This window comes from Ornithodoros turicata, chromosome 1 (genome assembly GCF_037126465.1).
Source record: "Ornithodoros turicata isolate Travis chromosome 1, ASM3712646v1, whole genome shotgun sequence".
NCBI classification, from domain to species: Eukaryota; Metazoa; Arthropoda; class Arachnida; order Ixodida; family Argasidae; genus Ornithodoros; species Ornithodoros turicata.
Genome location: NC_088201.1, coordinates 138986253 through 138998740, shown reverse-complemented (window position 1 = coordinate 138998740; position 12488 = coordinate 138986253). Strand labels below are relative to the sequence as shown.

Sequence of the window (12488 nt, the reverse complement as noted above, 5' to 3'; positions counted from 1 at the left end):
AGTTATTTCACAAAGAAAGCACATTTCCGCCAGAAGACCAACAAGCAGTTTACTTGAAATAGTACCAATTACTTGTCGTTTTTTTAATTGCAAAATATTGGGCATGCTACGTGAGTACTGGCGGTTTTTGCTTCTTTCCAGCTACCTCAACTGGTGACATCAAGCTTACGTAGCACAATAATATAAGATGGCAATGAAGCAGGCAAACTGGTGTCGTTAGATTGTGTCCCTCAGCCTTAGGGTTATGGATGTATTACGCAGTATTGGAAACCTGGTTGAATAAATTTGTTAAACGACAAGCAGTTACCAGAAATGACTACGATGTACAGAATACTCTTACACAATACGCTGCAGTTGAGTTTCTGTAGGCATGGTGGTTGGCAATGGTAAATGTTCAGATTTACGACGTGGTCAACATTGAATGCAGAATACGTGACGTGCTCATAAATGAATTCTTGCATGAAACATATTCTTATTCAAACAACAAGTCCTTCGACGGAAGGACATACAGCCATCTGTAGAACAATAAATGCAGAGTAAATCAAAATCTCCTGAAGGCGCGAAGCTGGTTTGAATAATAACAGTAATGATGACGAAGAACACGAGTTGAAACAAAGTAAAACAAAACATTAGACCACCCAGTCTTTTACGATAATTCGTGCAAACAAATCGAGCAACAAAGGGGGCATCTTCCAAATATCACAGTCGCACTTCACAACGCACTTCCTTTGTTGTCAGATTGCCAACACGTAAACATAACTGCAACTGACGTAAATATAACTGCAACGCCAAGCAACCACCAGACACTTTCCATTGGTGACGGCGATACAACCAATACACGTTGCGGTGAATCGCTAGAGGCCCACGTAACTCGTCAGCAAAACTCTCAAAGCCACGGAGGTGCGTGAGTTCCTTGTTGTGAACGGCCGCAGAGCAGAGGTCGAATACATTCGATGAAAAAGTACAGCTCACATGTCATACTTGCCAGCTCAAGTGTAACAAACGATTCACACACAAAACGCTGTTCATTATAGCGTGTTATCCGAACGCCTCCAACCAAGAAACCGTAATGCTTCAACTTCAACCCTCAGCCGCGACCAGAGACCTTGTGACCTTCTATGTGCGACTGGGAGGCGACAGGGCGTCAGCCACAACGGGCTCCCAGCATTACTTGCCATTGCGCAACACCGGTGACGTAACGGGGCACAGAAGTGCGGTCCGTACAGTTACACCATCGATGGGAGAATGTGCGCGGGAGAGGAGGAACGCGGAAAAGACATTTCAAGCGCGCGCTCCTCACAGAGTGGAGCGATTTCGTCCGGAAAAATTTGTGGCATATGAGTTTCTCGGTGGGAAGAACAGTTTCCAGCGAAAAAACGTATGGGGGTTCGGGAAATTTCATAGTCCCTTTAAGCTAATTAGACAAATTGATGAGGTACACTGATGAAAACCACGTGTTTGGGGGCAAAAACCGTTACAAGTATGACGCAGAAGGTTTCTAATATTTATCTCAACTACATTTATTTTAATAATTAGGGGTCACTCTTAAATGAAACACCCTGTATGTGAAACGCAGATCCAGCATAGCTTTTTGACGTCTTGTACCTCTCTGAATGAACACTCTTATCAGTATGTTGAATGTCATGCAGCACATAGGCTTCCATTTTCACGTTCCTCCCTTGAGACTCAACGGGGTCTCGTTCCTGCTAAGTAGTCGGGTAGTTCTCATTCAGATGTCTACCAAAAGTGCGTCAAGGGAAACCCATATTTGATGCTCCATCGTCAAAAACACAGACTCATTTGTACTGCATATGCGGAGCTTTTTCAATGTCATCATTGAAGAGTGAAAGTAATGAAACATCTCTCTGGTGTTTCCCACGATATCCTTTGAAATATTGAGAGGAACTGCTCGAGAAAGCTTAGAAGACTGTCTTAGAAGAAGTTTTATGAGAACAACATAAGAGAAATCCTCATCAGAACCACCAATAGCAATCCTTGTAGGAGCCCCTAAGATGAATCGTGTCAGAAGTCCTGTAAGAAATTTTGTGATCAATTATTCATTAATCCCACAGAATTTTCTTTTGACTCCCTCTGAGACAGATTTGTGAGATTATGTTTGACTGTTCAGTAGGGTGGATGCTGCATCATACGGTTTGTTACGTAGAAGAATCCACAGATGATGACTGTAGCATTCGGTGCGCCTTGGATGCCTCAATACTCTCTCCCTCTGCAAAGAGTGAAGACAACCGCGTCGTCTGCTACGAATTTCCGCCATCTTGACTCTCATGCACTGATCGCGATGCGCTTACAAAAGTGTAGCTATACGCTTAGCGACACACTACATTTTAGAGTTGAGTAAATACATAGCAAAAGAGGCTTGAAAAAGTTGGTGAAATCGGTACACAACATTCATGCATGGTAAACGCGGGCGTTAGCATTGCAGCTTTGCAACATTCGCTTCTACAAAGGGTGGCTCCACGCTAGACAGAAGGAGCTAGTATTCAGGCGCCTGCCTGTCCTCTTCTTCTCCGTTTGCGGTGACACACCTTCTTCATCTCCGTCGCTTGGAGCTGACACCGTTGAAACTGATGCATCTCTGTGATGGTCTCCAGTAAGGAATCGCGTTTCTTTCGCAAAAAACTGTGAAATTCCACCCAGTTAAGGGCAGAAATTGTGATACTACTGTCGGAGAGGAGTATGTAAAACGAGCACAAGGATGCAAATAGGTTTTATTCCTTAGAGGCTTTGACAACCAAAGCTACCTCTGGATATCACCAGTCATAATTAATCTTCTCGCAATAGCCTTGTTTACAATAACCAGCAGGTGCCTTCCATGGGATCTGAAATAGCAAAATATATCCATACAATGTAGCTTATGTGTAAAAAAAATACACATGTTCTTCGACTAATTCAGGGAAGCCGAAGTGCCACGACAAAGACCGAACACTCCTCATTTCCCTTCAGAGATCTCAATTTCACATTACACTGGTATAATGCCCTGAATTGTAGTTTTGATTACGAGGGTCCGGTCCGTACAGTCAATGTTCTTCATATTGTTCCTCAACAGCACCGGATGAGATGTAACAGCACGGACAAGACATTCAACGGAAAGGTTAAATTTAGGTAGAAATTTCTCTCCTTGGACACATTGATTTTCTCCAGTTGCACTGCTTGTGGGGGTGACTGTGTCTTATCCCGAAATGGAGTCCTTACTTATTTCTCGCTCGTTACAAACATCCTGCAATCGTTTTATCCCCCCTCTAACTAGTGCAACAACAACTTTATTGCGAGATGATGAATGGCGAGTTTTATCACCAGGGACGATACTCTACCCCATTGGTGATGGCGATGTGGGGAATGAGACCAGGGTGCATCCGGTGATGTGACGTCCTTAGCTATGAAGCCAGTGAGATCCTGGCGTGTCCTTTGTGCTACGCGATGGAAATCACTTTCAGGACGGTATCGAATTTTCCTGAGGAGTGGGTGACGGAGAATGTGTGCACGCAAACGTAGGAAGTGCCGAGCCATTTCACGCTCACGGAGAACCTCCGCTGGAAGTTCACCAGAGTCAACCAGGACTTGCCGTGTTTCAGCCATTGTTGGAACTCCAAGGCAGCGACGAAGGCTTCGGGCAAGAAGCGTCCGAAGTGTATTTAATTACGGCGTGGAAATCCAGTGCAAAATGAGAAGGCTATAAAACACAGTGGCCCTCACCAAAGCTCTAACTCGTGAAGAGCCTCAGATGCTTATCAGAATCAAACAAACAAAAACATAAGAAAAAGAGTCGTGTGAACCCGGTGGCAGCCCCCCGGCCCTGGCATTTCGGGCCACAGGACGCACATGCGATACTTTTGAGGACATTGGCCTGGCTGGAGGCTTTCGTGCGTCTTCGTCTTCACACGTGCGTCAAGCGTCTTCACATGAGATGACAATGTGAGGCCTCGATCAATTGTGAAGCTGAAGTAACGACAGGTTTTGATAAAGGTTGGGGGCGAACCATCGACGAAGAGTGGATATTTGTGGAATCATCTTCGTGAAAAGGCCATGGCTACAGTCTTGGCAGGTGACATAGCTAGGCCGCGGTCGGCAAGATAGTGGGCGATTGTGTCCAAGGAGCATCGCAGACGACGTTGGATCGCATCACGATGAAGAGCAGACGTCCAAATGCAAATGTCGTTTACATAGGTTCTGTTGTGGGTGCGGCTTTGCAGCTGTGTAGGGGAGGGGCAATAACGACGTTAAACATGAGGGGGCTGACTACGCTTCCCTGCGGGACGCCTCGATGAACGCGATGCAATGCGGTATCTCCGTCAGCAGTGCGGACAAAGAGGGAACGACCTGCGAGGAAGTCTCGGATACATGATACGTTGACGTCCTGGAGAGCCGTAAGGATTGCATTGTTTTGGACACTGTCATAGGCACTCTTGATATCCAGGAATACAGCAAAGGTCAGGAAGCCGTCCGCGCGAGCCTGCTGCGTTGACCAGAGCAAACGCCCTGAACGAAAGCCCTTCATTGTTTCAGGGAAGGAACGATCACTCTCAAAGTACCAGATGAGAAGGGTCGTTCCAGAGTTTTCCCCCACGCAGCTGATAAGGGCTGGGTCGGAAGGAGTCAAGGTGATGTTGTGATTGGCCGAGTTTGAGCAAGAGGCCAACCATCTCAAATTTCCATTCCTCGAGGATTCGTCCCTGCTGCTAACAGTCATTGAAGAGGTGTAAGGGATGCTGCCTTCTTACATGCGGGAGATGCTGGAGTGCTTTGTACGAGATCTGGTCCGCACCGGGGGAGGTATGTTGGGACGAGGCACATAAAGTAAACGGTATGCTTGTGGGTGTAAAAACGTTGCTGGTGGATGGCATCGGAGTACTAGCAGTTTGAGGTGAAGCCGTCAAGATGGTTAGGGGGGCACGAAAGTCCTATGCAACGTGAATTTCGGTGAACGATGTGGCCAGAGACAAGCAGCGGAACGGGTGATGTTGCTCTACACGTGTGGAAAGTACCTCAAACACACCCCAAATTCGAGATAGAGGTGTGCGGGACGATAAGGACGATGCAAAGTTACGCAAACGGTTCCGTGTGAGCATATGGAGGCGTCGCTGAACAGCCTTCGGAATCCGTTTCTCAGCCTGCCAGACATAAGGCTGGAGCGCGCGCCGTGATAGCCGTTCGGCGCGTCGTCGGAGCACACGAAGCCACTTGTATTTCGGGTCTGTAGCGGAATACTAAAGTGGAACACGGTGCAGCGTGGCTGCTTCCTTGGTTGCGGTGGCCATAGCGCGACAGAAGTATTGCGTATTGTTGGGCCCGTCACCTGCAAGGGAAGACTCGATCACTCATATGAATCTGCTTGACGGAGTGCGAGGTAGAAGATCGGTGGCCGCGCGGGATCCCGATCAGGACAAGTAGGTGCTCGCTGCGAAGGGTGTCAGTATAGTCACCCCAGAGGAGCCGATGGGCGACGGACAAGGAGGAAGGAACAAGGTCAAGGCAGGATGAGCGGTAAGTAGGGCAGATGAAATGTTAGTGAGCCATCGTTTAAAACGCAGCGTTTCTTGTCCTCGCAAAGGTCTACTGGTTGCTGGCATCTTGTATAAGTATACGCATCCTGTCCCAGACGTCATTGTGAGCATTACAGTCCCCACAAAGCACGAAAGGCAAGGGGAGGTCAGTTATAAGTGAGCCCAGCTCATCCACGTTATATCTGACCGATGGTGGGATGTATAATGAGCCGATGGTGATGTCAAGCGAACTCACACGAACCGAGCAGCAGACGTAGTCGCCGATCCCAACTGTTCGCACGTCGCGCTGGATCATCGGGAGGTCGGCACGGACAAAGCGCGCAGCACGGCTGGTCTGGCAACGAGGCTCCGAGACAAAGTTCACGTAATTCGAGAGTCGAAAGTCGTCCTTAATGCCGCAGTCTGTGATACCCAACACAGGGAATTTGTAGGGCCACACAAACTGATGGAAGTCAAGCAACTTTGATTGCAGACTGCGTGAATCCCATTGGAAGATCTTGACTGATTGATAGCCAACCATGGAGGAAGGAAACACAGGAGCGGCCGTTTCGAACAGATTTCCGTGGGACCCCTCTGGCGGTCGCCCCTGTCAAAATCGCCATTACTTCCTGTCCACCACGTGATCCTCTCTAAAGTTTTGGTTTAACGCTTTGTTGCTCGTGCTGCTTTCCTTGTTTTTATGCTTTTCCAAAGTCATCTACTCTTAAAATGGGAGCACCATTGCGGAAACAACATTTTGTTAACGTGTTCTTACCGCGGTTGCGGCTGTCGTTCAAGAGAAAGCAGCTCTGTCACGGGAACAACGTTTCATTCGTCAGTATACGTACTTGATCGGTTTGTTTCATATCCCTGTCTGTGAGAGAGTCATCTTGAATCGTTCGTTTGCAAGCTGGCGCTGTGCTACAGCTGCAGATTCATCTGATTTCCTTGATTGTTGTACAAGTTTGATTGCTGGTATGCTTTACCACTTCAGCAACAAACACAAAACGTGGCCACGTCGTCACACAAACTTCACTGCCACGATGATGTTTCTAGTACTGCCTGCTTGTTCTGCAGACCGTGACCGGTCTTGTAGTAGAAGGGTAAACCAAGAGTAAACCTCCGAACACACACAAATAAAACTGGACGCGCGGCGCTCATCACAAGGCAGATACCTCAGTGTCTGAGCTGCAATCACGACTCCCGTCCTCTGCTTAGGGAGCTGGCCTGCGCATGCTCTTGTGACCAGCGAAGGTCAGGTGAGCGGTCACATGGTAGACCGGAGCATCCCAGAGTGCAATGCGAGGTTGGCACGCCCGTCCCCATGGCAAAAACTTGGAAGGGCCGCTCCTGTGTTTCCTTCCTCCATGTAACCAACCATTGGGGCGCGAGGCCGATCATTATTCATTGTGGGGCGTAACGAAGGAGCCAGTACGGAGGAGAGGTTCAAGTGCAAGTATAGCTTGAACTGCAGGTAAGTCTGCTGTCATAGGAAGCTGCTGGACAATGGCAAGTAAGGCGGCGAAGAGCATTGCGACTACAGTGCGAGATGTAGTGTTTTGCCCCTCTAACAGACGGGGGGGGGGGGGGCTTCTGGATTTCCGGGTCAGGTGCTCGCCGTCCACTAGTCTTGGCCGTGAGGCGCGCGACATGTGGCACATGCTTGACGGCAGAGATAAAAGACCTGAGAGGGCCGTGATCAGCGTATGCGGGTGCCGCGGAAGAGCCAGATAGTCGCGGAAAGTGGGCAGTGTGAAGGTTATGGCAACGATGGGGAGAGGCCTGCGATTTCCCCCTGAGCATGCGCTGCCCTGTTGCTGCCCTTTCAACCGTACAGGCAGGCTGACTTGCATTGTGGTGAGCGACACAGTCATCGTCAGGTATATTGCTTATGACCATGTGAGCTAGTACTCACTTTGCATTTTTCGAGTCACCACAGTCACGAGCCTAGTGGTCAAACGTTTGCTAGTTGTAACATTGCGTTGGGGATCTACGTATTCTCACGCGGGGAAGTACGTGGAAGCCGAGGAGAATCTCAGCGCCTGGCCAGGTTTAAAGGTCAGGAGCACACTAGTCTTAAGGATGGTGTCTGCAGACCCGTCACTCTCCCATGAGTAGGCATGTTCACGTTTTACCTCAGTGACACCGCTGGAACAGAAGTATTCGAGCATCTGGTCCTTGCGTGACGTTGAGGGACGCCAGTGATTCTTCCGGTAGTGCTCAGGTAGGACTGTGGGATAGAGGCTTGGAGTGCGATCTCAGCAACTGACCCAATGCTCAGTAGGCGTTGCGCTGTGTGCTCCGACGAGACGTGGACTATGAGAGTGCCATGTTTATTGGTTCAGTGGTTTAGAACCTTCTCTTGCGTCGTGGTGAGCACATCATCAGCCATTGAGTTGGGGTTGTGTGGGACATCCATGGATGGCACGTCTCCGTCTTCCAGCATGGTCGTCACCTCCTCATCATTGAATTAATTAAGGAGTTCCGTTTGTGATGTCCCTGATACTTGCTTAAGTTCCTCATTGGAGCATCTCCCCACCGTGGAGCGAGTCCTGTAGCCAACGCTAGTCACGTCTGATCGCCCGGAGGTCAGGTGCTTCCTCGGTGCCGCGGACTCCAAGTGTCCAGCGACCCCGTCCGCCTCGTGCCATGGGGTTCTCTCCTATGATTGGGGAGAAGAGCTTGACCTCGGTCAGTGAAAAAAAAAAACGAGGGTAAATTAGGCAGCAGATCGAATACGTCCTTGTGGTTCAACTGCTTCTTCCGCAACACTCTCGGAACCGCATAGGCCTCTACCGGTAGCGGCAGTCTTCGTAAGCCTTCCGAATCTTCGTCAACGCATAGACCAAGTTTACCCTCAAATCCTTCGTGCCCGTTCTCATGCTCTGGTAGGGGAAAAATTTTCCACTTGATAGGAAGCATACACGGATGGCGCCTAAATGGCAAATCTGCCTTGGCATTCGTAATACTATCCGAAGGGTTAGTGCAAGGGCGATGCCCTTCGCATACAAACGCATTAAGTGCTGCAGAAATCCATTCCATTCTATTCGTCCAGCAGCACATTGTTGATTTTACCCCGCGAGAATTAACAGCGTTCACTGACACAAAATCTGCACTGCAAGCTATTTACGAGGCTCGTCCGCTCCCTAGTGACGGATGTGTTAATGGCTTACATGGTTCTGTACGTAGCAGGGCACAGGCTGGTTCGCCATGTGGTTCCCGCCCATTGTGGTGTCGTGGGAAATGAACAGGCTGACATCGCCGCAGAAGCAGCTCTCTGATTTGGGAGACGGACGAATATTTCGCCGCTAGGAGTATAAAACGTCGTTCCATTCTTCGACGTCTAGTGGCACTTCTGGTTTCCATGCAACGGACAAATGACATTCTCCCCCACCTATGCTTAGAAGATTTGATCGAGCGCTCGCTTGCCGGATGTCACGAAACACCTCTCTTCATTATTAAAAGCGGTAACAGCGGACGCACACAACACACAGCACTAATTTCAGTGCTGTGTGTTGTGTGTGTCCGTTTTTAAGTCCCGCACTGCCAGGGATATTAGCGCTTTTAATTACGCGCCACCCGACCGAGGGCGGTGCACTGTGGGGGAGGTAAACATTGCTTCCGGCACACGTCAAAAGAACACCAGGTGGTCCAAATTATCCGCAGTCCTACCCTGCGGCACGTGCAACGTGCCGTCACAACTGCGCATACAAAAACCTTTCGTGTAACATCACAGTAGCATTATTAATTCATCAGATGCGGCTCAATGTGCCTTTTATAGGTGATCGGCGTTGGTGCTTCATCCAAGTGGACTCTTCTAGATGCCGACACTGTGGTGATCTAGAAGATCTAGAGCACATTTTTTCTTCATTGCCCATACTGCCAACCTTCCTGACCATTTTCCCAATATTTGTAGAATGTCGGCCATACTGGCCTTTATACCCAATAAACACACAATACTCTGTAAATATCTTGAGTACAGGACCAATATTGGACCAGATTTGCCTATGTCTAGCCAGTATAGGGCGAAGATCATGTGCTGCTTCGGCGCCCGTGCCCCGTCTGTTGTGTAGTGACACCTCGCTCATGATAATGAAAATTCAATCATTCGTTTTGTTTTGTGGAAGAATTCTGATGTGGTAGTTCCATTTAACGCTTCATTTTAACCCTTACATGCGTTACCGCGATTGTATTTTGCATTCATGCATTCATCTTATTTTTTCTTGGCTTTGTATCACATCATGGACCAAGAAACTCTTTGCATGCATATTGCCGTGGGCTTGCAATCACGTGGTCTTGCTTCCTGACGTAGCTGCGAAACTAAAAGCCGATCGGTTCGAAAGAGGTATTAATCGTGGCTATGAGGAGAGTACTGCCACTCGTTTCTTTGTTCATTCAAGCATTGAATCTGAGATGTTGATAACCTCTGGGGAAGCCTTTTCCACAGCTCTGCTCGTGAGGCAGCCATTTACATTATTATCTTTACGTAGATTCGTTGTGCGTGTGATGGGCAGCACAGATATGACATCATTGGCGCATTGGCCGTTCCTGACATCTTGTACATAAAGTTACAACCTTAAAATTGGTCAAGTGGTACCACATACTGTGCTACTGGGCCCGAGTAACCGTAATATAATTTGTAAGGTGTGTATAACCCCTAATTCCTTTGAGAATCGATTGAAGAATTGTTTTGAGAGTAAGGTAATCTCTGTTACGAAGCTAACGTAATATACGTGTGAATATACGTCTCGTCCGAGTATTTCAGGCCGGTGCGGTGAATGCTGTCGAATGAAAAACATCGATGCCAATCTTATCCACACATTTTCCTCCCTTGTTTGGCTCTTCTGTCGTCTCATTGATCTAAGCACATTGCTTCTGTGATGCGTCTGTTGAGGTTGTCTCAACAGACGCAGTCATGCAATGCGCTTAGATCAATGAGACGACAGAAGAGCCAAAGAAAGGAGGAAAATGCGCGGATAAGATTGGGCATTGGGCCTTTCTTAACGGGGATAACTTTTCATACTGTTATGACCTCAACTCGCCATGTTGGGCATCCTCATCTACGTGGTCGGCCATGTGCCATCAACCAGTTGGCGTCAGTAAAGAAAAGGGAAAAGGAGGTCGGCTTCCCGCCGCCGACCCAGTTTCCATGTCCAGGTGGCTATCTGGGCGGACACGCCCGGTCCTTTTACAATTCCCACTTTCACCTCAGAGTGCGCATAATGTAAATATACGTTTTTCTCTCTGTCTGTGTGCCTCTTCCTGGTCCCTGCTTTCCGTCTGGGGCACCGGCACGCTACCTCTCCCAACGACACGCAACAACTGGATGGTAGCGAAGGAATCGTTCTACTGCCTCGACTGGTGAACAGCGGAGCGGATGCCACGGTTTCTGCTGTACATCTGGACTGGTGAGAGATTTGACCATATTCGACTTTAGCCAGGATTAGATTTGTGGGGTAATTCAATTCTGTTCCGGGAGTCTCTCTGAGTACACTACTTGGATTATTTCTGGTATACCAGAGGTGTGTGTGTGCAGGGTCACTATATAGTAACCACCATGGACAGGCTTCCTCCGCGTATGTAAGGAACTCAGGTTGAACGCTAGCAGTACAACAAAGAAGGCACAGGTAATTTAGACCATCATAGAAGCAGACCTCGGAGAGGACGATATTGTAGATAACTTCGAGCAGATAAAGCATGAAAAGGAAAACAAAACTCAAGACAGAAACCATGCGAGAGAGCTCGAGAGGTTGAAGTTAGAGGCGGAACTTCAACGGCAACCAGGAAATCCGTCGCATAATGGGTAGTCTGTTCCCAGAACCGAAATCATTGACGTGTCTTGGCTCCTGCAGCCGTTTAGACTGGGTCAGGATATTGGTCTCTTCCTGGTAAATTTTGAGCGTGCTTGCGAGAGGGAAAACTACGCGAAAGATTCGTGGCCAGCGAGACTGATGACGGTCCTGCCATGTGAGGCAGCTGATAGTATCGCACGTTTGTTTGCGGAAGACGACAAACACTACGACAAAGTTAAGCAGGGTCTGCTTAAAAGGTTCCGTTTGTCGGCGGACGCATTCCGTCTGAGATTCTGAGACGGTGAGAACAGGAATGTGACTAGATACGCAGAAAGGGGATTCGAAATAAAAGCTAACCTAAGGGAGTGGTTACAAAGTGCTGAGGCCTTGGGGAAGGCAGATATGATATTTGAAACAGTTGCGCTCGAGCAATTTTTCAACGAGATCCCCAATCAGGTGCGTAACTGGATCCCCAAGAAATCCGGTGTCGTAACGATAGAAGCCGCCGCGGACCTAGCTGACGAATACATCTCCATAAAGGGATGCATGTAAAAGAACAATGCCGCTGACACGTCCGGGAGGGATGACCCAGTTAGGGAACGCAGTAGAGAAAGGCACCAGGAAAAGCGGAAAGAGAAAGCGTTCGAAAAGAGAAGCCCCATTGTTTGTCACAAATGTAAAGAACAGGACCATACTGCGATCGGGTGCCGAAAACCGCGAGTTGCACTAGCATATGTGAACGAATGCAGGGATGTAGAATAAGACGAGCTCATGAAACAGTACCTGTACCAACTAAAAGTGAGTGGTCGTCCTTTGCACGGCATTGCGGGATAGCGGAGCAAGCCTAGACTTGGTACACCGTCATATGTCTCTGCAGAGCACTACTTGTCGAAGTGCACATGGATACGCCAAGTCATGGAAGAACAGAGCGTGTGCCTCCCGGTGACGGAAGTCTGTATTCAGGGACCTTTCGGGGAATTCTGAACAAAGGCAGCAGTAACAGATAAACTTCCGGAGAAGTACCTGCACTTGTTATCGAGTCGTCCGGCTCACTTGATGCGCAAAGCTGGCATTAAGGTAGACGAGGAGAAAGTGTTCACCATAACCAGATCACAAGCTCGCGAACTAAAGGCTAAAGAAGTCGAGATGACCCGAGAAAAGGAACAGGTAGATCGTGCAGAAAAGAGTACGGGAA

The 12488-nt window shown here is 48.5% G+C and overlaps 1 protein-coding gene across 2 annotated transcripts in view; it reads right to left on the bottom strand.

The window, feature by feature from the left end:
• Positions 1-2711: 2711 nt before the first annotated feature.
• LOC135369854 (uncharacterized) overlaps positions 2712-12488 on the bottom strand; it is a 97512-nt gene continuing 87735 nt past the window's right edge. For both annotated transcript variants that reach the window (XM_064603429.1, XM_064603418.1), the window contains one exon: positions 2712-2840. In XM_064603429.1, the coding sequence (XP_064459499.1) occupies positions 2772-2840 (69 nt within the window). In that variant the 3' untranslated portion in view covers positions 2712-2771. The remainder of the gene's footprint in view (positions 2841-12488) is intronic.